Source organism: Salvelinus fontinalis, chromosome 19 (assembly GCF_029448725.1).
Source record: "Salvelinus fontinalis isolate EN_2023a chromosome 19, ASM2944872v1, whole genome shotgun sequence".
NCBI lineage: Eukaryota > Metazoa > Chordata > Actinopteri > Salmoniformes > Salmonidae > Salvelinus > Salvelinus fontinalis.
Genome location: NC_074683.1, coordinates 24800616 through 24825463, shown reverse-complemented (window position 1 = coordinate 24825463; position 24848 = coordinate 24800616). Strand labels below are relative to the sequence as shown.

Here is a 24848-nt window from a genome sequence, read left to right as displayed (position 1 = left end):
TGATTAAGACAATTGATGTATGGGTGATTCATAGTAAAGGCTGGGTTCGTGCAGATAACCAACAATTTACGACATTTGTAATGAGACAAATGTGAGGTAAAGAATAATTAATTAATTAGAAGACTAATTGATCAGATATAAAAATATCTGAAGAGTTATATTAGGAAAATTATAACTTTGTAACTGAAGATTTTCCTTGGTGCCCCAACTTCCTAGTTAATTACATTTACATGATTAGTTTAATCACGTAATAATAATTACGGAGAATTGATTTGATAAAATAACAGTCTTCAATTTAATGATGCCAAAGACGCGACATCACATTTGTGTGGTAGGGGAGATCTGCATGACCCGACTCTGTCTCTTCCAACAGTGAGACAAACTGCCTGTGGTTTATAGATTTTGCTCTTATGAAGTTTACCACTTTAGTGACTTTATCCACAACATGGCTCATTTTCAGAAAACATTTACAGAGCACCTCCTGATGAATAGTGCAATGCAGGGGGAATACATCTGATCTGGGTTCAACTCAGCTACTTGATCTTGCATCCAGTTTTTTAATGTCAAGTTTGGGCGCCTATCAGTGGTCACACTGGAGAACTTTTCAAAACTTATTAACCTCCTCCAATAAATATTTCTGTGGTTGTGCTCTTCATTGACTGCACTGAAGCAAGCTCCTCTGTAACTTCAAAGTCTGGGGTTATGCCTAGTAAGAATATCAACAACTGCACCGTGTCACGTGCATCACTGCTCTCATCCAGGGCCAAGGAGAAATAAGTGAAATCCTTTACTTTGTCTTTCAATTGTTGCTCCATATTCTCTGCGATGTCCTCAACACACAGGGAAACATTTTCAAACTTCTCTTTCTTGTCGGGGCAAAGTATTGCTGCAGAGTCAATTAAACATTCTTTAATGAATTCGCCCTTAGCGAATGGCTTGCTATGTTTAGCATTTTTGTGGGACAGTACATAGCTAGCTCTCGCAATTCTGTCGTTTGCTGAATGCAGCTTTGTGAAAAGTCCTTGCTCCTTTTGCAACTGAGAAAGCAACTCTTTTGATGCACTTGCCCTCTGCCCAGAAGACATTCCTATATTTCTCTGCATGCTTCGTCTAGAAGTGTCGGGACAAATTGTAGTCTTTCAAGACAGCGATGTTCTCTTTGCACACTAAGCACACAGCTTTCACTGATACCTCAATAAAGATATATTTCAATGTTCACTCTTGTTGGAACACCCTACATTCATTGTCTACTTTCCTTTTCTTTGAAAACCTCCTCTTTGCGCAATTTCTAGCTAGCTACTATTTGTAACTGTGACGTGTGTCATCCTGTCAGTTACTGTCTGTCCTCGTGCCTCGTGCGGTTGTTATTTATACATTCCTTCAAAATAAATGTTCCACAAGCGGTGGGAGTTAAATCATTACGGAAAGGCAAGTATTCATTGGGCTTTAAATTTGAACAACAAATACGTTCTTCAAAACTTTACTATCACAAATTCTTTATGTGATCTGAGCATGATTCCGCGGGCCGTATTGAATCAGGTCGCGGGCCGCATACGCCCCCCGGGCCTTTGCCCAGGCCTGGTCTAGAGTCAAATCTGTGTATGTCAACAGATCAACTGGGAAAACTATCGTGACCGTCCTATTCTCACACTTGCAGTCTAATATAGTGAGTGTGTATGGTGCAGACCCATCTAAAAGACCGAATGAAAATAGACAGATAAATAGACCATAAAGACTGAATGAAAATAGACAAAAAACACTTCCGGTGAAAAGTGGAGCATGAAGACCCCTATCTTTAATAAATAACAATAAAATCAATCAGAACAATTTTACAATAAAAAAACAAAACAAATATAATGCCTGTTGAATCAGGAAGTGGCAGTGTTGTTGGGTAGCCTATCAAAATCAAGGGCTCTGAAGAGAGTACTCCCCCTGCTCAAGGACTGGCTCAGGGCTTTCTCCTGCAAGCAACAACAGTTACCATGACAACACAGCATCACTCAGCTGTAACCTTGACAACCCTCCACTCAGCAGCTATCTATCTCTTCGACACTTGGTCACAGATGGCTGCAACTGACAACACAATTATAGAAACGAGAAAAATACCACATAGCTATAGCTTACTGAGAGGGCAACAGCATTGTTAAAAGGCATGACTGTTGGTTTCACTGTGCTATTGTGCTGTGTTGTATTGTGTTGTATTGCATTGCATGTTGTTGTGTTGCGTTATGTTACGTTCCACTACATTATGTTGCATTGTTGTATTGTACATTGTGTCGTATATCATATTGTATATTGTATCATATCATATCGCTAGCTAGCATTCCTACCGTTCCATGGTAGGTGTTCAGGAGAGATGGAACCATGTGATGTTGTCTCTTTATCCTCAGACAGTGACAGGGGCCTGTGAGGACTGTGGTCCAGCTCTGAGTCCTCCTGGGAAGAGTTATTGGAGTTTGTGTTTGTGTTGTTCATCAGTTCATTGAAGGGCTCTGATTGAAGCTCCTGGCTGTGTCTCTCAGGGCTGGTGTGAGTCAACGTAACCTCTGTGTTCATCAGGGACTCCTCCTCTGGGTCAGAAGTCAACTCAGCTTGCTCTTTCCTCGCCAACTCTGAAGAAACGAGATAACACAAGCAACAGGAACGAACCTGTCATGTCATAGTCTTCCGACAATGGAAAGAACATAGAACACTGAAAGAAGGATAGGTATTCAGGTGAGTGAAGAAGACAAAAAAGGAAAAAGAGCAACAACAACAGCTATACCTTGTACAGAGAGCTCCTTCCATCTGTCTTTGTTGTGTTGGATGACCTCTGCCAGTGTGTGTCTGACCCGTTTCAGGTCGATGCCAGTCAGGCTATAGTCTGTAGTGAGCCCCTGGTCAACTCCCTGGCTGGACCCTCGACCACTGTGTCTCTGGACTGACTCCACCACCGACCCACTACCTGTCAAACTGAACCAACAAGCAACATACAACAGAAACTCTGTCAAATTACGTCCATTCTGTCAAATATATGTTGACGCCGTAAGTCAGAATGACAATGACACCAACTCTTTGTGTGGCTGTCCTAATATGGACATATTATATAGAACAGAAAACACTGGAGTAATACTTGGTTGCTTATTCCACAACATAGAACGACCATAGAGATAGAAGACAGAGAAATTCTGAGTGAGAGTGGTACTGGTGATACTGGTAGGCATTTTGAATATGTCAGAGATGCTAATCTGGGAAAACTGAGCCGGGAAAACTGGGATTTTCCAGAGTTTATAATAATATGTATCTCACCTTGACCTGCGGACACCAGTGTCGTGTGACTTTAAGGTATCCTCTATGAGAGGTGTAATGATCTTCTCTGTCGTGTCCACCAACACAGAGAATGTGGGTTCTACTATGAAGTCAATGAACCCTGGGAGACAGACAGAGAAACTGATGATTGTACTTTTCAGAGAAACAGGAGAGAAAAAACTGTGTGTGATGTTACAGCAAATGTAATTTATGATGATAATAATAATAAAAAAAAATAAAAAAACAGACCTCCATCCTATGTTATCTTGCTACCGATAGCCAGCTACCCGGCCAGCTGTCTGGATCGCCGTGACCCCAACCAACCTCTACTCACTGGACCCTTATGATCACTTAAGCATGCCTCTCCTTAATGTAAATATGCCTTGTCCATTGCTGTTCTGGTTAGTGTTTATTGGCTTATTTCACTGTAGAGCCTCTAGCCCTGCTCACTATATATCCAACCTCTCAGTTCCACCACCCACATATGCGATGACATCACCTGGTTTCAATGATGTTTCTAGAGACAATATCTCTCTCATCATCACTCATTACCTAGGTTTACCTCCACTGTATTCACATCCTACCATACCTTTGTCTGTACATTATTCCTTGAAGCTATTTTATCACCCCCAGAAACCTCCTTTTACTCTCTGTTCTAGACGTTCTAAACGACCAATTCTCATAGCTTTTAGCCGTACCCTTATCCTACTCCTCCTCTGTTCCTCTGGTGATGTAGAGGTGAATCCAGGCCCTGCAGTACCTAGCTCCACTCCTATTCCCCAGGCGCTCTCTTTTGATGACTTCTTTAACCGTAATAGCCTTGGTTAGCCTTGGCATGCTAACATTAGAAGCCTCCTCCCTAAGTTTGTTTTGTTCACTGCTTTAGCACACTCTGCCAACCCAGATGTTTTAGCCGTGTCTGAATCCTGGCTTAGGAAGACCACCAAAAATTCTGACATTTTCATCCCTAACTACAAGATTTTCAGACAAGATAGAACGGCCAAAGGGGGCGGTGTTGCAATCTACTGCAAGGATTGCCTGCCGAGTTCTGTTTTACTATCCAGGTCTGTTCCGAAACAATTTGAACTTCTACTTTTAAAAATCCACCTCTCTAAAAACAAGTCTCACTATTGCCGCCTGCTATAGACCACCCTCTGCCCCCAGCTGTGCTCTGGACACCATATGTGAACTGATTGCCCCCCATCTATCTTCAGAGCTTGTGCTGCTAGGCGACCTAATTTGGAACATGCTTAACACCCCAGCCATCCTACAATCTAAGCTTGATGCCCTCAATCTCACACAAATTATCAATGAACCTACCAGGTATCACCCCAATTCCGTAAACACGGGTACCCTCATAGACATCATCCTAACCAACTTGCCCTCCAAATACACCTCTGCTGTTTTCAACCAAGATCTCAGCGAGCACTGCCTCATTGCCTGTATCCGTAATGGGTCAGCGATCAAACGACCTCCACTCATCACTGTCAAACGCTCCCTGAAACACTTCAGCGAGCAGGCCTTTCTAATCGACCTGGCCGAGGTATCCTGGAAGGATATTGATCTCATCCCGTCAGTAGAGGATGCCTGGATATTTTTTTTAAATGCCTTCCTCACCTTCTTGAATAAGCATGCCCCATTCAAGAAATTTAGAACCAGGAACAGATATAGCCCTTGGTTCTCTCCTGACCTGACTGCCCTTAACCAACAGAAAAACATCCTATGGCGTTCTGCATTAGCATCGAACAGCCCCCGTGATATGCAACTTTTCAGGGAAGCTAGAAACCAGTATACACAGGCAATTAGAAAAGCCAAGGCTAGCTTTTTCAAGCAGAAATTTGCTTCCTGCAACACAAACTCAAAAAAGTTCTGGGACACTGTAAAGTCCATGGAGAATAAGAACACCTCCACCCAGCTTCCAACTGCACTGAAGATAGGAAACACTGTCACCACCGACAAATCCACTATAATTGAGAATTTCAACAAGCATTTTTCTACGGCTGGCCATGCTTTCCACCTGGCTACCCCTACCCCGGTCAACAGCACTGGCCTCCCCTCTGCTACTCGCCCACGCCTTCCCCATTTCTCTTTCTCCCAAATACAGTCAGCTGATGTTCTGAAAGAGCTGCAAAATCTGGACCCTTACAAATCAGCCGGGCTAGATAATCTGGACCCTTTCTTTCTAAAACTATCTGCTGAAATTGTTGCCACCCCTATTACCGGCCTTTTCAACCTCTCTTTCGTGTCGTCTGAGATTCCCAAAGATTGGAAAGCAGCTGCGGTTATCCCCCTCTTCAAAGGGGGGGACACTCTTGACCCAAACAGCTACAGACCTATATCTATCCTACCCTGCCTTTCTAAGGTCTTCGAAAGCCAAGTCAACAAACAGATTACCGACCATCTCGAATCCCACCATACCTTCTCCGCTATGCAATCTGGTTTCAGAGCTGGTCATGGGTGCACCTCAGCCACGCTCAAGGTCATAAACGATATCTTAACCGCTATCGATAGGAAACAGTACTGTGCAGCCATATTCATTGACCTGGCCAAGGCTTTTGACTCTGTCAATCACCACATCCTCATCGGCAGACTCGACAGCCTTGGTTTCTCTAATGATTGCCTCGCCTGGTTCACCAACTACTTCTCTGATCGAGTTCAGTGTGTCAAATCGGAGGGTCTGTTGTCCGGACCTCTGGCAGTCTCTATGGGGGTGCCACAGGGTTCAATTCTTGGACCGACTCTCTTCTCTGTATACATCAATGATGTTGCTCTTGCTGCTGGTGAGTCTCTGATCCACCTCTACGCAGACGACACTATTCTGTATACTTCTGGCCCTTCTTTTGACACTGTGTTAACAACCCTCCAGGCGAGCTTCAATGCCATACAACTCTCCTTCCGTGGCCTCCAACTGCTCTTAAATACAAGTAAAACTAAATGCATGCTCTTCAACCGATCGCTGCCTGCACCTGCCCGCCTGTCCAACATCACTACTCTGGACGGCTCTGACTTAGAATATGTGGACAACTACAAATACCTAGGTGTCTGGTTAGACTGTAAACTCTCCTTCCAGACTCACATCAAGCATCTCCAATCCAAAGTTAAATCTAGAATCGGCTTCCTATTCCGCAACAAAGCATCCTTCACTCATGCTGCCAAACATACCCTTGTAAAACTGACCATCCTACCAATCCTCGACTTCGGTGATGTCATTTACAAAATAGCCTCCAAAACCCTACTCAATAAATTGGATGCAGTCTATCACAGTGCCATCCGTTTTGTCACCAAAGCCCCATATACTACCCACCACTGCGACCTGTATGTTCTCGTTGGCTGGCCCTCGCTTCACACTCGTCGCCAAACCCACTGGCTCCAGGTCATCTACAAGACCCTGCTAGGTAAAGTCCCCCCTTATCTCAGCTCGCTGGTCACCATAGCAACGCCCACCCGTAGCACGCGCTCCAGCAGGTATATCTCTCTGGTCACCCCCAAAACCAATTCTTCCTTTGGCCGCCTCTCCTTCCAGTTCTCTGCTGCCAATGACTGGAACGAACTACAAAAATCTCTGAAACTGGAAACACTTATCTCCCTCACTAGCTTTAAGCACCAGCTGTCAGAGCAGCTCATAGATTACTGCACCTGTACATAGCCCATCTATAATTTAGCCCAAACAACTACCTCTTTACCTACTGTATTTATTTATTTTGCTCCTTTGCACCCCATTATTTCTATCTCTACTTTGCACCTTCTTCCACTGCAAACCAACCATTCCAGTGCTTTTTTTTACTTGCTATATTGTATTTACTTCGCCACCATGGCCTTTTTATATTTTTATTTATTTATATATATATTTTGTCTGCCTTCACCTCCCTTATCTCACCTCACTTGCTCATATTGTATATAGACTTATTTTTCACTGTATTATTGACTGTATGTTTGTTTTACTCCATGTGTAACTATGTGTTGTTGTATGTGTCGAACTGCTTTGCTTTATCTTGGCCAGGTCGCAATTGTAAATGAGAACGTGTTCTCAATTTGCCTACCTGGTTAAATAAAGGTGAAATAAAATATAAAAAAATAAAAAATTACAGACAGTGAAGTTTCCCATGCCTTATCGTAGCAAGGGAAAAACATCTGATCATTTCTCAAATGTCCACATGGTGGCGCATTTGTGCTATGGCCTGTCTGAGTACACAAACCCTTCAGAGCTGTATGAAACAGCTCACAGGGGGGGAAATAACAGGGTGTGATGCTCACCTATTTGTGACTGGGCAATCATGGTAGCTTTACGATCACACAGAGGAGAGAATGGCAGCCCTAACTCAACCTCCTTATCGCCCTGTAAAAAACAACAACAATACCAGCCTTTATAACCATATCAATGCAGAATGGCAGGAGTGTCTCTACTGTATATTGTAATATGATTCACTACAATACCCATAATGCTCAATGTAACATATCCAGTTGATCCAAGTGAAGATATTCCTAAAGCTATTGGAATGGTATCCCATATCCTTAGCAATACAGGATACATACATAATACAGTGGTCAAGTTTCCCTCTCCCATGGTATCTGTCAGGGACTTTAGGGTGGGACGTTGGTACTGTACCTGTCTGAAGAACTCCTCCATCAGGGCCTGTGTCCATCGGTAGTGCAGCTTCCAGGCCTTGGCTGGGTGGCTGATGTCAGCTGCATGCAGCATCAGAGATAGGGCTTTAGCCTTGTCTACTCTGTAGAAACAACAGTACATCAGCTAACACAAATACATAAATGCATACATGCAGGCGGGCAGGCGGGCAGGCAGGCAAAACTCAGTAAAAACAGAAAATGTGTGTCAGTCTGTCTCTTGTGAAAAGGGTGAACAACTTGTGAACATTTCTAAATTATAATAATCTACAGTCTGCTGTCATTCTGATCTAAGAATATTACTCCTGCTTATTATGAAGAAAAAATACATCTGTTTAACTTTGGTGTAAACTAAAGGTGTGTTTTGAATAATTTTTGTTGTATTAATGCTATTTAATCTCTCCTCAGACTAATATTATTCTGTTTGTCCTGTGGGTACCTTGCCACTGTTCCACCCCTTGTGTATTGCGCTGTCATGGTGTATTTGTATTATTGAAAATAAGAAATCCATGACTACTGTTGATGGGGGTCATCTAATTTTGGAAAGGAAGATGGTATCAGATAGAGCCATGACTGGACTATTTTACAGGCACATCCAGCGTCAACCCAGATCAGTTGGCTCTGCAAAAGGCAAAATAGTGTATGTGCCTTGTGGAGATTACCATTATCAACCATACTAGTAGCAGTACTACCACTACAATAGATAGATAGATAGATAGATAGATAGATAGATAGATAGATAGATAGATAGATAGATCGATCGATCGATAGATAGATAGATCATACAGGGACACATAAAGGATCAAGATGAAAGGCATGGTCCAGAGAGCTGGGGCTATAGGTTAGAAGTTAGGGTTTAGCAGTTGGGGCTAAGGGTTCAGGGGTCGTAGGTCAGGGTCCAGAGACAGTCCACTCACCCCTCGGGCTGCTGCAGGGCGTTCCTCATGGTTTTGATCTGCTGGAAATGGCAGGACATGTCTGTACTCATCACCATCTCAATCACCAGGGTCCGCAGTTCTCTGACAGACAGACAGGTTAGAGTTAGGTGAAAGAGAAATGGCAGGACATGTCTGTACTCATTACTATCTCAATCATCAGGATCCGTAGCTCTCTGGAAACACACACAGGAGAACAGGGTCAGTTTCCACCTAGCCACTCCAGCTGTTCTTGGATTCTCAAGGACAAGAACACAGTGTGATGTCTAGCACCGCTTCTTCATGACAAACCCCAGTCATTAGCATAGCATTTCTATACAGTACATACTGATCGGGGTGAGCTGTGGAACTTTCCATAATCACTGAATCACAGCCAGAAGATGACTGACCACCCCTTAGAGCCTGGTTTCTCTCCAGGTTTCTTCCTAGGTTCCTGCATTTCCAGGGAGTTTTTCCTAGCCAATGTGCTTCTACATTTGCATCGCTTGCTCTTTGGTGTTTTAGGCTGGGTTTCTGTATAAGCACTTTGTGACAACTGCTGATGTTAAAAGGGCTTTATAAATACACTATCTATACAAAAGTATGTGGACACTCCTCTGCTATTTCAGCCACAACTGTTGCTGACAGGTGTACACAATTGAGCACACAGCCATGCAATCTCCATAGACAAACATTGGCAGTAGAATGGCCTTACTGGAGAGCTGAGTGACTTTCAACGTGGCACAGTTATAGGATGCCACCTTTCCAACAAGTCAGTTCATCAAATTTCTGCCCTGCTAGAGCTGCCCCGGTCAACTGTAAGTGCTGTTAATGTGAAGTGAAAACGTCTAGGAGCAACAACGGCTCAGCCGCAAAGTGGTAGGCCACAAAGCTCACAGAACGGGGTCGCCGAGTGCTGAAGCGTGTAGTGCGTAAAAATCGTCTGTCCTCGGTTGCAACGTTTACTACTGCCTCTGGAAACAACGTCAGCACAAAAACTGTTCGTCGGGAGCTTCATGAAATGGGTTTCCATGGCCGAGCAGCCGCACACAAGCCTAAGATCACCATGCGAATGCCAAGCGTTGGTGGTGTAAAGCTCACCACCATTGGACTCCACCATTGGACTCTGAAGCAGTGGAAACGCGTTCTCTGGAGTGATGGAATCACGCTTCACCATCTTGCAGTCCGACAGACTAAACTGGGTTTGGCGGATGCCAGGAGAACGCTACAATGCCTTGCAAAAGTATTCATCCCCTTTGGCGTTTTTCCTATTTTGTTGTATTACAACCTGTCATTTAAATAGATTTTTATTTGGATTTATGTAACGGACATACACAAAATAGTCCAAATTGGTGAAGTGAAATGAAAAAAATAATGGAAAAGTGGTGCGTGCATAATGTATGTATTCACCCCCTTTGCTATAAAAGCCCCTAAATAAGATCTGGTGCAATCAACTACCTTCAGAAGTCGCATAATTAGTTAAATAAAGTCCACTTGTGTGCAATCTAAGTGTCACATGGTCTCAGTATATATACACCTGTTCTGAAAGGCCCCAGAGTCTGCAACACCACTTAGCAAGTGGCACCACCAAGCAAGCGGCACCATGAAGACCAAGGAGCTCTACAAACAGGTCAGAGACAAAGTTGTGGAGAAGTACAGATCAGGGTTTGGTTATAAAAAAATTCTGAAACTTTGAACATCCCATGGAGCACCATTAAATCCATTATTAAAACATGTAAAGAATATGGCCACAACAAACCTGCCAAGAGATGGCCGCCCACCAAAACTCACGGACCAGGCAAGGAGGGCATTAATCAGAGAGGCAACAAAGAGGCCAAAGATAACCCTGAAGGAGCTGCAAAGCTCCACAGCGGAGATTGGAGTATCTGTCCATAGGATCACTTTAAACTGTACACTACACAGAGCTGGGCTTTATGGAAGAGTGTCCAGAAAAAAAGCCATTGCTTAAAGAAAAAAATAAGAAAACACATTTGGTGTTCACCAAAAGGCATGTGGGAGACTCCCCAAACAATATGGAAGAAGGTACTCTGGTAAATGAGACTAATATGTAGCTTTTTGGCCATCAAGGAAAACACTATGTCTGGCACAAACCCAACACCTCCCATCACCCTGAGAACACCATCCCCAGTGTGCAGTGAAGCATGGTGGTGGCAGCATCATGCTGCGGGGATGTTTTTCATCGGCTTGGACTGAGAAACTCGTCAGAATTGAAGGAATGATGGATGGCACTAAATACAGGGAAATTCTTGAGGGAAACATGTTTCAGTCTTCCAGAGATTTGAGACTGGGACGGAAGTTCACCTTCCAGCAGGACAATGACCCTAAGCATACTGCTAAAACAACACCTGAGTGGTTTAAGGGGAAACATTTAAATGTCTTGGAATGGCCTAGTCAAAGCCCAGACCTCAATCCAATTGAGAATCTGTGATATGAATTAAAGATTGCTGTACACCAGCGGAACCCATCCAACTTGAAGGAGCTGAAGCAGTTTTGTCTTGAAGAATAGGCAAAAATCGCAGTGGCTAGATGTGCCAAGTTTATAGAGACATACCCCAAGAGACTTGCAGCTGTAATTGCTAGAAATGGTAGCTCCACAAAGTATTGACTTTAGGGGGTGAATAGTTATGCATGCTCAAGTTCAGTTTTTTGTGTGTTTCTTGTTTGTTTCACAATAAAAAATATTTTGCATCTGTACCTCCCTGAACGCATTGTGCCAACTGTAAAGTTTGGTGGATGAGAACAGTTTTTCATGGTTCAGGCTCCTTAGTTCCAGCGAAGGAAAATCTCAATGCTACAGCATACAATGACATTCTAGTCAATTCTGTGCTTCCAATGTTGTGGCAATGGTTTAGGGAAAGCCCTTTCCTGTTTCAGCATGACAATGCCCCTGTGCACAAAGTGAGGTCCATACAGAAATGGTTTGTCGAGATCTTCACTGGCCTACACAGAGCCCTGACCTCAGCCCCATTGAACACCTTTAGGATTAATTAGAATTGCGAGCCAGGCCTAATCGCTCAACATCAGTGCCTGACCTCACTAATGCTCGTGTGGCTGAATGGAATCAAGTCCCTGCAGCAATGTTCCAACATCTAATGGAAAGCCTTCCCAGAAGAGTGGTGGCTGTTATAGCAGCAATAAGGGAACCAACTCCACATTAATGCCCATGGTTTTGGAATGAGATGAGTAGATGTCCACATACTTTTGGTCATGTAGTTTGATTGATTGAGACACATTCTCTCTGTCATCCAGGTTATATAATAGTCTTCCATTGAAATACACCACATTCGTATCCAAACCTAAAATGAAGGCTAAGTATCCAGGTTATGTTACAGTTCTTGCCCCTTCATCCTTTGAAGTGTTGATCTCAATCAATTCATCAAATGTATTTTATAAAGCCCTTTTTACATCAGCAGTTGTCAACAGATATCGAGCCTAAAACCCCAAAGCTTGAGGATCTGAGGAATCTTTCTTAACTCACCGCCAGTCATCTTTTGACAGGTTGACCAGTATGTTCATCTCATCCTCTTGCATAAGTCTGTAGGCAGCACTGACATGGTGGTTCTCCAGGACTGACCGATCATTGTACAGGATGGCCACCTCTGACCTGGAGAGAGGAAGAGAAGAAGCAGAAAAAGAGGGAAGCGAAGGTGTGATTATTCATTGTGCCACATGGGGCTTCCCAGACTGGATAACTTTACCAGGTAGCCAACTTGTATGGAAACACTACCCCAGTGGGCAAAACTGGTTGAAGCGGCTTCATTCCGACCAGTTTTGAAATTACTATAGTGATTATGAAAGCGATGGTAGCAACTCGAGATGGTAGCGATTTTAGAACACATAATCACAGAAGGGGAGTTTGAACAATACCTTCATTTTCCATCTCACCACACAACAACCCTCATGTCTAAAGGACCAGAGGCCTTTCTGATCATTGTTCTTAGACTAGAAAGCCATGCAGAGGTTTAAACTAAGTGATGGGTTTAATCTCTCTCCCTCTCTCACACATTCTCACTCTGTCTCTCTTTCGTTGCTATCCCTTGTTATCACTGAGGTCAATGCTGCAATATTGATTATTCTTATTGTGCACTTCACTTTAATGGGTTGTTTAAATGGGTTCTTTATACGGTCATGCTCCTTTCTTCAGGCTCCATTGTCATTTATTAGTCAGGGTCAGACTGGCTGCACTGTCTGTCTGTCTGGGAGACAAGTGGTGTACTAAAAGTACAATACAAGGACATCTCAGTTTAACATTGGTATTGATAGGATGGAATGAATGAAAATGGCAATAAATAATTATCGTTGAGTCATCAATCAGTCTATTAGGTCAATTACTATCAGTGGTACAGTAGCTTAGGAATTAAAATATCTACTGACTGAAGAATACGGGCACACTCACCTGGTCTGAATGTGAAAGTTGTTGGTTGTCCCAGTGTGTTCAAAGTCATGGATAGCTGCAGCAAACACCATGGCCAGAATGTCCAGTTCAGTGAGCCAGTGCTGAGAGAAGGAGGGAGAGAGAGAGAGATGGTAACAAGAAACACAATCAGAACCTGTCCTTTGATTTGTGTATGATGCTGGGGGATAATTCATTGCACGAACGTGTGTGTGTGTGACAGACTCACCATAATGCCAGTGTGGAGCATCAGATAGTGTGCTGTCTGTGTGACGTCAGCAGCGTGGATCAGGTTGTGGTAGGGGTTTCTGTGTTTGCTGTAGCCCACCTCTAGAGCCTCTACGAAGGACACCAGAGATGACACTGGAATCTGGGGAAGAACAGGGAGGTTAAGACACCAGCGGCAGGTAGCCTAGTGGTTAGAGCATTGGACTAGTAACCGAAAGGTTGCAAGATCAAATCCCCAAGCTGACAAGGTAAAAATCTGTTGTTCTGCCCCTGAATAAGGCCACTGTTCCTAAGCTGTCATTGAAAATAAGAATTTGTTCTTAACTGACTTGCCTAGTTAATAAAGATAAAAAAAAAAAAAAAGATGACACTGGTATCTGAATAGGGAGGTTATGACACCAGAGATGACACTGGTATCTGGGTTAGAACAGGGAGGTTAAGACACCAGAGATGACACTGGTATCTGGGTTAGAACAGGGAGGTTAAGACACTGGTATCTGGGTTAGAACAGGGAGGTTAAGACACTGGTATCTGGGTTAGAACAGAGAGGTTAAGACACTGGTATCTGGGTTAGAACAGAGAGGTTAAGACACTGGTATCTGGGTTAGAACAGGGAGGTTAAGACACCAGAGATGACACTGGTATCTGGGTTAGAACAGGGAGGTTAAGACACCAGAGATGACACTGGTATCTGGGTTAGAACAGGGAGGTTGGTATCTGGGTTAGAACAGGGAGGTTAAGACACTGGTATCTGGGTTAGAACAGAGAGGTTAAGACACTGGTATCTGGGTTAGAACAGGGAGGTTAAGACACCAGAGATGACACTGGTATCTGGGTTAGAACAGAGAGGTTAAGACACTGGTATCTGGGTTAGAACAGGGAGGTTAAGACACCAGAGATGACACTGGTATCTGGGTTAGAACAGAGAGGTTAAGACACTGGTATCTGGGTTAGAACAGAGAGGTTAAGACACTGGTATCTGGGTTAGAACAGGGAGGTTAAGACACCAGAGATGACACTGGTATCTGGGTTAGAACAGAGAGGTTAAGACACTGGTATCTGGGTTAGAACAGAGAGGTTAAGACACTGGTATCTGGGTTAGAACAGGGAGGTTAAGACACCAGAGATGACACTGGTATCTGGGTTAGAACAGGGAGGTTAAGACACCAGAGATGACACTGGTATCTGGGTTAGAACATATCTGGGTTAGAACGTATCTGGGTTAGAACAGGGAGGTTAAGACACCAGTGATGACACTGGTAACTGGGTTAGAACAGAGAGGTTAAGACACTGGAATCTGGGTTAGAACAGAGAGGTTAAGACACCAGCGTTGACACTGGAATTTGGGTTAGAACAGAGAGGTTAAGACACCAGAGATGACCAGATACCAGTGGTTAAGACACACACACAAGACACCAGAGATGTATCTGGGTTAGAACAGAGAGGTTAAGACACCAGTGATGACACTGGAATCTGGGTTAGAACAGAAAGGTTAAGACACTGGAATCTGGGTTAGAACAGAGAGGTTAAGACACCAGAGTTGACACTGGAATCTGGGTTAGAATAGGGAGGTTAAGACACTGGTATCTGGGTTAGGTCTGCCTGATAAATTGTAAAAATGGGATGCACTCCACCCCCAAAATAATTGTAAAAATCAAGTATATTCGGTCTTTTAGTCAAAGATCACAATTTTAAAAAGACAGAAACAGAAGCCAGAGCTCAAAGTTTCAGCTAGATGAACAACTAGAAGGTGATTGGCTCTGTGCTGGGTCATGGAGGGCCAGTTTCACCACAGACAACCACTAACACAGTGGGTTCCAGGCAACTGGAGAGAGAGAAGTGAAATGTTATCACGCACATCACCGACTTCATTACAGAAAAGATAACTCCTGCACACTCCTGCAATATACTGTATTACATCTGCACGTTGTTTATTGTCCAAATTGTTATGTGTGCAGGAATTCGCTTTTCTACAATGAAGCTGGAGAGATAAAGAGATACACGTGTGGGGCTTCGTGTACATGTACTGTAGCTTGTGTGCAAGCTTAACTTCAATTGTTTAATCAGACTAAGAGCAGAGCATGGCCCAGAACACTGCTCTTCCTAAATCCACTATCTGTAGGCGACTATCTATGGGTGACTATATATACAGTAGGGAACTATCTGTAGGCGACTATCTATGGGTGACTATCTGTAGGTGATTATCTATGGGTGACTATCTGTAGGCGACTATCTATGGGGGACTATCTGTAGGCGACTATCTATGGGTGACTATCTGTAGGCGACTATCTATGGGGGACTATCTGTAGGCGACTATCTATGGGTGACTATCATTAGGTGACTATATATACAGTAGGGGACTATCTGTAGGTGACTATATATACAGTAGGTGACTGTCTGTAGGTAACTATATATATAGTACGTGACTATCTATGGGTGACTATCATTAGGTGACTATCTGTAGGTGACTATATATACAGTAGGGGACTATCTGTAGGTGACTATATATACAGTAGGTGACTATCTGTAGGTGACTATATATATAGTAGGTGACTATCTATGGGTGACTATGGTCCTGTTCCTCTGCTCAGACATTTTTTGCTGACATATGCCATATCTTACAACACCTGGATAGGTATTTTATATCAGCTAACCACATCATATGTTACAGCAATCTGGTGCCCGACGGCACAGTCCATGCAACGTCTGAGCAGTGGAACACGACCTATCTATAGGCGACTATCTGTAGGTGACATGGCTGAAGTGGCAGTAATATAAACCTGTATAGATCGGGTATTGATGGATTCACAAGGTGGGGCTACAAACAATATGACTTGGAATAGAGGGTCACTGTTGTATGATCTGTAACACATTACGGCTACATAAGATTACTACATGCCTCAAGCCCTGCTGTGTGTTCTGGGCCCTGCTCTTAGTTATGTCATCTAGTGTTATCTAGTGTTATGTAGCCCTTATGACAGAGCGTTCAAGTAAAGTCCAACCATATGATCATATTAATGAAAAGATTATCCTCAAATTGGAATCAAAGCACAGTAAGTGTCGGTGATATTCTCACCACTCATCTAACAGAGGACGTACAAACTCTCCTCTAAAAGCAGACAAAGAGATGAGGACAAAGAACAGAACAGCGTGAGGTTGGAGTGTTAAACAATGTCTTCACGAGGCACCCAGAGGCCTGTGGTGTAGAACAGACGACAGAGGGAGACACACACACACAATACCCACGCATGCACACACACACGCACAGATAGATGCACTAACACACACAGATAGATGCACTAACACACAGAGATAGACGCCCTCACACACACAGAGATAGACGCCCTCACACACACAGAGATAGATGCCCTCACACACACAGAGATAGATGTCCTTACACACACACCCAGACGCACACACACACACACACACACACACACACACACACACACACGCACGCACACGCACACGCACACGCACACACACACACAGAGATAGATGCACTCACACACACACAGATAGAGGCACTTACACACACAATGATAGATGCACTCACACACACACAGATAGATGCCCTCACACACACAGATAGATGCACTAACACACACACACACACAGATAGATGCCCTAACACACAGAGATAGATGCTCTCACACACAGAGATAGATGCCCTCACACACACAGAGATAGATGCCCTCACACACACAGAGATAGATGCCCTCACACACAGAGATAGATGCCCTCACACACAGAGATAGATGCCCTCACACACAGAGATAGATGCCCTCACACACAGAGATAGATGCCCTCACACACAGAGATAGATGCCCTCACACACAGAGATAGATGCACTTACACACTGTGACGTAGAAGTCCGTCACTGGCCGCGGGCAGCATTTGGTTCTTTAACGCACGCACACATTCATCACTCCTCCCTGCTCCGTTATAAGATAAGTTAACAATGTGGGTCGACACACAAATTAACTTCTGTCTTAGTACATACATTTCATACTTGTCAGTGTTCATATTTAAGATATGCAATATTTATTATACTTATCAATGTTGTGGATGAGCGCTTTGTTTGTTCATTCTGTTCCTCTCTCTCTCCATCTCTGTAGCTTCTGGGTATGCTGGAAAAGGACCCGAGCTAAGGGATTGGGCTGACTTTATAGTGCCTGTCCCAAATGGCTCATTAATGTAAATGGGCATATTGAAAGATACTGTCAGTAGTGATGTAATGTTGTAAATGTTATGTTGTGGTATTGTTTAAAAAACGTGTTGCAATGTATATCCTTTAGTAGGTTTAGTTAATGGAAAATGTAGGTTTGTATAGTTAATTGCTTAATTAATTAGTGTTAATTGTTCTGAGGGGAGGGGCTAGCCCTACAAAAGGAGCCTCTCTTTCAGTTCATGAGAGAGGCATTTTGGATTGAGCTGTGGATGGGGCAGCATTGTTTTTAAGCTGTACCATAAGGTAGACGTTTGATGGCAGTACTGTTGTTTTTGTTCCGGAATCACCTTGTAAATAAACACCTTTGCACAGAAGAACTTTGCGGCTCCGCCATCTTTTTATTTTGATAGAGGTTAGGTTTTCCAGTTTAGCCTTCTGGCCTACTCTACGTGATATATGGTGGCAGTGGTGGGATGGCGCACCGCAAATCAGTGAATTCCAACAAGAGAGGTAAAGGAATGCGTACAGGATTACGTTCTCAGCAGCAGCATCAACTGGCAGAAAAGGTACCTGAAGTTGAACTGGGGTGGAATACCATGGTATCGTCTGGTGAAGAAGAGGTCAAGTATGGAGAACTAGGAGCCCGACCAAGGGGCCAAACACAACCAGAACCATGTGAGCTACCGGTTGAACCAGCATATACAGCCATAAAAGATCAGCTGACTGAAGGACCAGTTGGGGGACCAGAACCACACCCAACCATGGTAGCTCTTTTCCAACAACTTTTTACCTGCCTTGAGAGGAGGGACGAAGACCTCAAGCAGGAGTTACGGGGTCTACGCCAATCTATCCTCACAGCTCCTCACCAAGCGGAACTCGTCAGTGAGAGCCCAAGATTGGGTCTGCCAACACCAGGACGACAAAGGCTCGACGCAGCAGGGACTTCAACTCCACTGCAGGCTCCCCAAGCAGTAATGAGGCCAGCACCAGGAGACCAGTCCAGCAGTGTTAACGTCCATCTTCCAGCATTCCTGAGGAAGGAGCCAAAGATGCCCTCATACCAGCAGGGGGAGGACATTGAAAACTACCTGGTGAGGTTTGAGCGCATGGCTAAGACGTGGCAGTGGCCTGAGGTAGAGTGGGCCTGCAGGCTTGTCCCATTGCTCACGGGCAAGGCCTTAGAGGCTTACACAGCAATGGATGAGGGGCTGTCCAATGTCTACAAGGGCTTGAAGGAAGCGCTGCTGGTGAAGTTCGATATCTCACCGGAGACCTACCGTCAACGCTTCAGAGCTGCATCAACGCCATCGGGTGAGTCGCCAACAGACGTACCACCGCCTCAAGGGTCTCTACCGACGATGGGTTCGACCGGAAGAGAAGACACAGGATGAAATCGGTGAGGTCATCATCCTCGAGCAACTTCTACAAGTTCTCCCATACGACATTCGAACCTGGGTCCGAGAGCACGAGCCCAAGGACGGGCATATGGCGGCCAAGCTTGCACTGCAATACCTTAATGCACGTAAAGGGGGCCCACCACGACCTGCAGCACCCGCTCCAAGGAGTCTCAGAGACACACGGGACATCAGAGACGCCAGAGATGGTGGAGGTAACTCTGGGGGTTATGTGTCTGGGAGGAGGGAGGTTAGGGATCATGTAGTTTGCTCTGATGGGAGGGGTCTGACCTGTTTTTACTGCCGGCAGCAGGGGCACAAAGCTTCAATGTGTCCCCTACGTAAATCCAAGCTCTCAGGTTACTGTTATGTACCTAGAGAGGGGGATGGTGTTCAGAATAGACAGACTCGGGAAGGGTCAGGCTTGGTACCTGTAAAAGTGAATGGTAAAAGTCTTACTGCAATGATTGACACCGGCAGTTCCCTGTCATTGATCAGAAAAGGTAATGTACCTGTTAATGATATTGATTACGGTCATCAGACACTGATCCAATGTGTTAATGGTGACCAGTTACAGCAGCCCACAGCTGAGCTCACAGTTGAGATTCAGGGTCAGAAATAACTCCTCAAAGTTGGGGTAATGGAGAAATTACCTTTTGAGATGATTTTGGGGAGGGATGTGCCTGTACTCTCTGATCTGTTGGGAAGTGTGGGGGGTCAGCTATATGAGCAGTCAGTTTGCCAGTCTGATGTTCAGGTGTCATGTTCAGTTGTCACTCGTGCCCAGGCCAAAGCTGGTTTACAACCTCTGCCTGACTTGTGTGATAGTCTGTGCGAGGGGGGAACCAAAGGGCCCAGAAAGTCACGCCGCCAGTGGCGCCTTGAGAAGTATGTGGGAACCCCTGTACCTGTTGCTGATGTGTCTGGGTTAGAGGTGCAATGGGATGTTCCGCAAAATTTTGCTACACTGCAGAAGTCTGATGCAACCTTGAAATGTTTGTTTGACAAGGCCTTAGCTGGGGATAGTCAATCTTCATGTGGGGGGATTTACACGGTAGACAACCAAATACCCTACCTTGGGTCAGAGGCAGATAGCAGGAAGTTGGTGGTGCCATCTACCTGTAAACCACTTGTTCTCAACCTTGCACATACAGTTCCATGGGCATGTCATCTTGGGCAACATAAGACCTATCTTAGGCTAGGCTCCCGTTTCTTTTGGCCCTCCATGTATACTGATGTACAAACCTACTGCAAGTCATGCCCCACGTGCCAGAAAACCAGTGCTGTCCGTAGGTCTGACCGGGCTCCTCTGTTCACTGCCAGTTATCTCTACCCCATTCAAGAGAATTGCAATGGACATTGTTGGACCCTTGGAGAAGAGTAGCGCAGGTTACAAGTATATATTGGTGATTTGTGACTATGCCACCCGGTTCCCAGAAGCCTTCCCACTCCGTTCCATAACCACTCCAAAAATAATCAGTGCTCTTGTTCAGCTCTTCTCTCGTGTAGGAATCCCAGATGAAATCCTGACGGACAAAGGGACAAACTTCACCTCGCGACTGATGGTTGAACTCCACCAACAGCTGGGCATTAAAGGCTTGAGGACCACTCCCTACCACCCCCAAACGGATGGGCTCGTAGAGAGATTCAATCAAACGCTCAAGAACATGCTGAGGAAGTTTGTGGCTGACACTGGTAAAGACTGGGATAAGTGGTTACCCTTTCTGCTTTTTGCTTACAGGGAGGTGCCTCAGGCATCGACAGGTTTCTCGCCATTCGAACTCCTCTATGGATGGCCAGTGCAAGGACCACTGGACCTGCTGAAGAAGTGCTGGGAAGGTTCCCCAGTAGCTACCTCAGGACAGGGGATTGTCCAGTTTGTCCTCCAGATGCGAGAGAGGTTGGAACGGTACCGAGAGGAAGCTAGGGCAAACCTTCAGCAAGCCCAGAAGGCTCAGAAGAGAGGGTATGACCAGCACGCTCGCCACAGAGAGTTTGAGCCAGGACAGAAAGTCCTGCTCCTCCTTCCCTCGTCTACCAGCAAGCTCCTTGCGCAGTGGCAAGGACCGTACCTAATCGGGAGGAAGATGGGCCCGGTGACCTACGAGGTGCTGCACTCGGACAAGGGTAAGAAGAAGCAAACCTACCATGTGAACCTTCTCAAGGCCTGGGAGGAGAAAGAGGAACTCTCCAAGGGAAAGTCCTTTCTGGTCCGCAGAGTAGAAGAAGAGGATGAGTCGGATGGGGTCACAGAGGCATGGAAAGAACGAGCAGAGGTCATACTGGCTCACCTGGAAGAAGACAAGCAAGATGAGCTGAAGCAGCTGTTTGGCAAGTATCCGGCCCTCTTCAGTCAGAGACCAGGAAGAACCAAAGTCCTAGAACACGTCATTCGTTTGAAGCCTGGCCAGAACCCTGTCCGCCAGCATCCTTACCGTGTGCCTGAGAGGCTGGTGGTAGCCCTCAAGGAAGAGGTCCACACCATGATAGAAATGGATGTTGTCGAGCCATCTTCAAGTGAATGGAGCAGCCCTATTGTCATTATCCCAAAGAAGGATGGCTCTTTGCGCGTCTGCATGGACTTCCGTAAGGTGAATGCTATCTCCCAGTTTGATGCCTATCCCATGCCCCGCATTGACGACTTACTGGAGAGAATAGGTAGAGCTCATTACATCACCACATTGGATCTCTGCAAAGGGTACTGGCAGGTGCCCCTGCATGAACAATCCAAGGCCTACACTGCATTCCGGACGCCGATGGGCCTGTTCCAGTTCAAGGTCATGCCGTTTGGCCTCCATGGGGCCCCTGCGACTTTCCAGAGGCTGATGGACAAGGTCCTCCAGGACTGTGACGATTACTGTGCTGCTTACTTGGACGACGTGGTGATCTACAGCCACTCCTAGGAGGAGCACATACAGCATCTTAGCAGAGTCCTGGGATCCATGATGCAGGCCTCACGCTTAACCTCCTGAAGTGTGAGTGGGCGAAACAGGAGACAAAGTACCTGGGTTACCAGCTGGGTAAAGGTGAAGTTCGGCCTCAGGTGGACAAAGTGGAGTCCATCAGGAACAGCCCTCAACCCAGAACCAAGACACAGGTGAAGTCCTTCCTAGGTCTGGCAGGGTGGTACCGGAGATTCATTCCGCAGTTTTCGACCATTGCTGTCCCTCTGACCAACCTCACTTCAAAGGTGGCCAGCAACCCTGTGAAGTGGACTGAGGAGTGTGAGGAAGCCTTCATGATACTGAAAAACCGACTGTGCTCATTTCCTGTTCTCCAGACCCCTGATTTTCAGAAGCGGTTTCTCGTGCAGGTGGATGCTTCGGCTGTGGGAATTGGAGCTGTACTGGCCCAAGGGGAGTCAGGAGAAGAGCTTCCTGTGCTGTACCTGAGTCGGAAGCTGTTGCCCAGGGAAACCAGGTATTCTACAATCGAGAAGGAGTGCCTGGCTATAAAGTGGGCCCTAGATAGCCTCCGTTACTACCTTCTTGGGAGGGAATTTGAACTACACACGGACCACAGAGCACTGACCTGGATCCAGACCATGAAGGACCGGAATTCTCGTGTGACCAGAGGTATCTGGAGCTCCAGCCCTTCAGGTTCTGTGTCCGTCACAAGGCAGGAAAGGAAAACGTCACGGCGGACTACCTATCAAGGCTCCCGAACCTGGTCGCTTCAGGAGAGGAGGAAGGTAATGTGACGTAGAAGTCCGTCACTGGCCGCGGGCAGCATTTGGTTCTTTAACGCACGCACACATTCATCACTCCTCCCTGCTCCGTTATAAGATAAGTTAACAATGTGGGTCGACACACAAATTAACTTCTGTCTTAGTACATACATTTCATACTTGTCAGTGTTCATATTTAAGATATGCAATATTTATTATACTTATCAATGTTGTGGATGAGCGTTTGTTTGTTCGTTCTGTTCCTCTCTCTCTCTCCATCTCAGTAGCTTCTGGGTATGCTGGAAAAGGACCCGAGCTAAGGGATTGGGCTGACTTTATAGTGCCTGTCCCAAATGGTTAATTAATGTAAATGGGCATATTGAAAGATACTGTCAGTAGTGATGTAATGTTGTAAATGTTATGTTGTGGTATTGTTTAAAAAACATGTTGCAATGTATTTCCTTTAGTAGGTTTAGTTAATGGAAAATGTAGGTTTGTATAGTTAATTGCTTAATTAATTAGAATTAATTGTTCTGAGGGGAGGGGCTAGCCCTACAAAAGGAGCCTCTCTTTCAGTTCATGAGAGGCATTTTGGATTGAGCTGTGGATGGGGCAGCATTGTTTTTAAGCTGTACCATAAGGTAGACGTTTGATGGCAGTACTGTTTTGTTCCGGAATCACCTTGTAAATAAATACCTTTGCACAGAAGAACTTTGCGGCTCCGCCATCTTTTTATTTTGATAGAGGTTAGGTTTTCCAGTTTAGCCTTCTGGCCTTCTCTACGTGACACACACACAGAGATAGATGCACTTACACACACACACCCAGACACACACACGCACACAGATAGATGCACTTACACACACACACACACACACACACACACACAGAGCTAGACACACACACACACACACACACAGAGATAGACACACACACACAGAGCTAGACACACACACACACACACACACACACACACAGAGATAGACACACACACACACACACACACAGAGATAGACACACACACACACACACAGAGATAGACACACACACACACACACAGAGATAGACACACACACACACACAGAGATAGACACACACACACACACAGAGATAGACACACACACCACACAGAGATAGACACACACACACACAGAGATAGAGACACACACACACACAGAGATAGACACACACACACACACACAGAGATAGACACACACACACACACACAGAGATAGACAGACACACACACACACACAGAGATAGACAGACACACACACACAGAGACAGACAGAGATACACACACACACACACACACAGATACACACACACACACACACACAGATACACACACACACACACACACAGAGATACACACACACACACACACACAGAGATAGACAGACACACACACAGAGACAGACACACACACACACACACACACACAGACACACACACACACACACACAGAGATAGACACACACACACACACACAGAGATAGACACACACACACACACACAGAGATAGACAGACACACACACACACACAGAGATAGACAGACACACACACACACACAGAGATAGACAGACACACACACACAGAGACAGACAGAGATACACACACACACACACACACAGATACACACACACACACACACAGATACACACACACACACACACAGAGATACACACACACACACACACACAGAGATAGACAGACACACACACAGAGACAGACACACACACACACACACACAGACACACACACACACACACACAGAGATAGACACACACACACACACACACAGATAGACAGACACACACACACACACAGAGATAGACAGACACACACACACACACACACAGAGATAGACAGACACACACACACACAGAGATACACACACACACACACACACACACAGAGATACACACACACACACACAGAGATAGACACACACACACACACACAGAGATAGACAGACACACACACAGAGATAGACAGACACACACACAGAGAGATAGACAGACACACACACACACAGAGACAGACACACACACACACACACACACACAGAGATAGACAGACACACACACACACACACACAGATAGACAGACACACACACACACACACACACAGAGATAGACAGACAC

The 24848-nt window shown here is 45.2% G+C and overlaps 1 protein-coding gene across 1 annotated transcript in view; it reads right to left on the bottom strand.

The window, feature by feature from the left end:
• Positions 1–1760: 1760 nt before the first annotated feature.
• Positions 1761–24848, bottom strand: part of LOC129816545 (dual specificity calcium/calmodulin-dependent 3',5'-cyclic nucleotide phosphodiesterase 1A-like) — a 97554-nt gene continuing 74466 nt past the window's right edge. The window contains exons 7-16 of the mRNA XM_055871126.1: positions 13469–13609; positions 13243–13343; positions 12325–12450; positions 8829–8930; positions 7895–8015; positions 7543–7624; positions 3289–3409; positions 2765–2952; positions 2331–2612; positions 1761–1961 (exon numbers count right to left, since the gene is read on the bottom strand). Coding sequence (XP_055727101.1) covers positions 1906–1961; positions 2331–2612; positions 2765–2952; positions 3289–3409; positions 7543–7624; positions 7895–8015; positions 8829–8930; positions 12325–12450; positions 13243–13343; positions 13469–13609 — 1320 coding nt within the window. The 3' untranslated portion in view covers positions 1761–1905. The remainder of the gene's footprint in view (positions 1962–2330; positions 2613–2764; positions 2953–3288; positions 3410–7542; positions 7625–7894; positions 8016–8828; positions 8931–12324; positions 12451–13242; positions 13344–13468; positions 13610–24848) is intronic.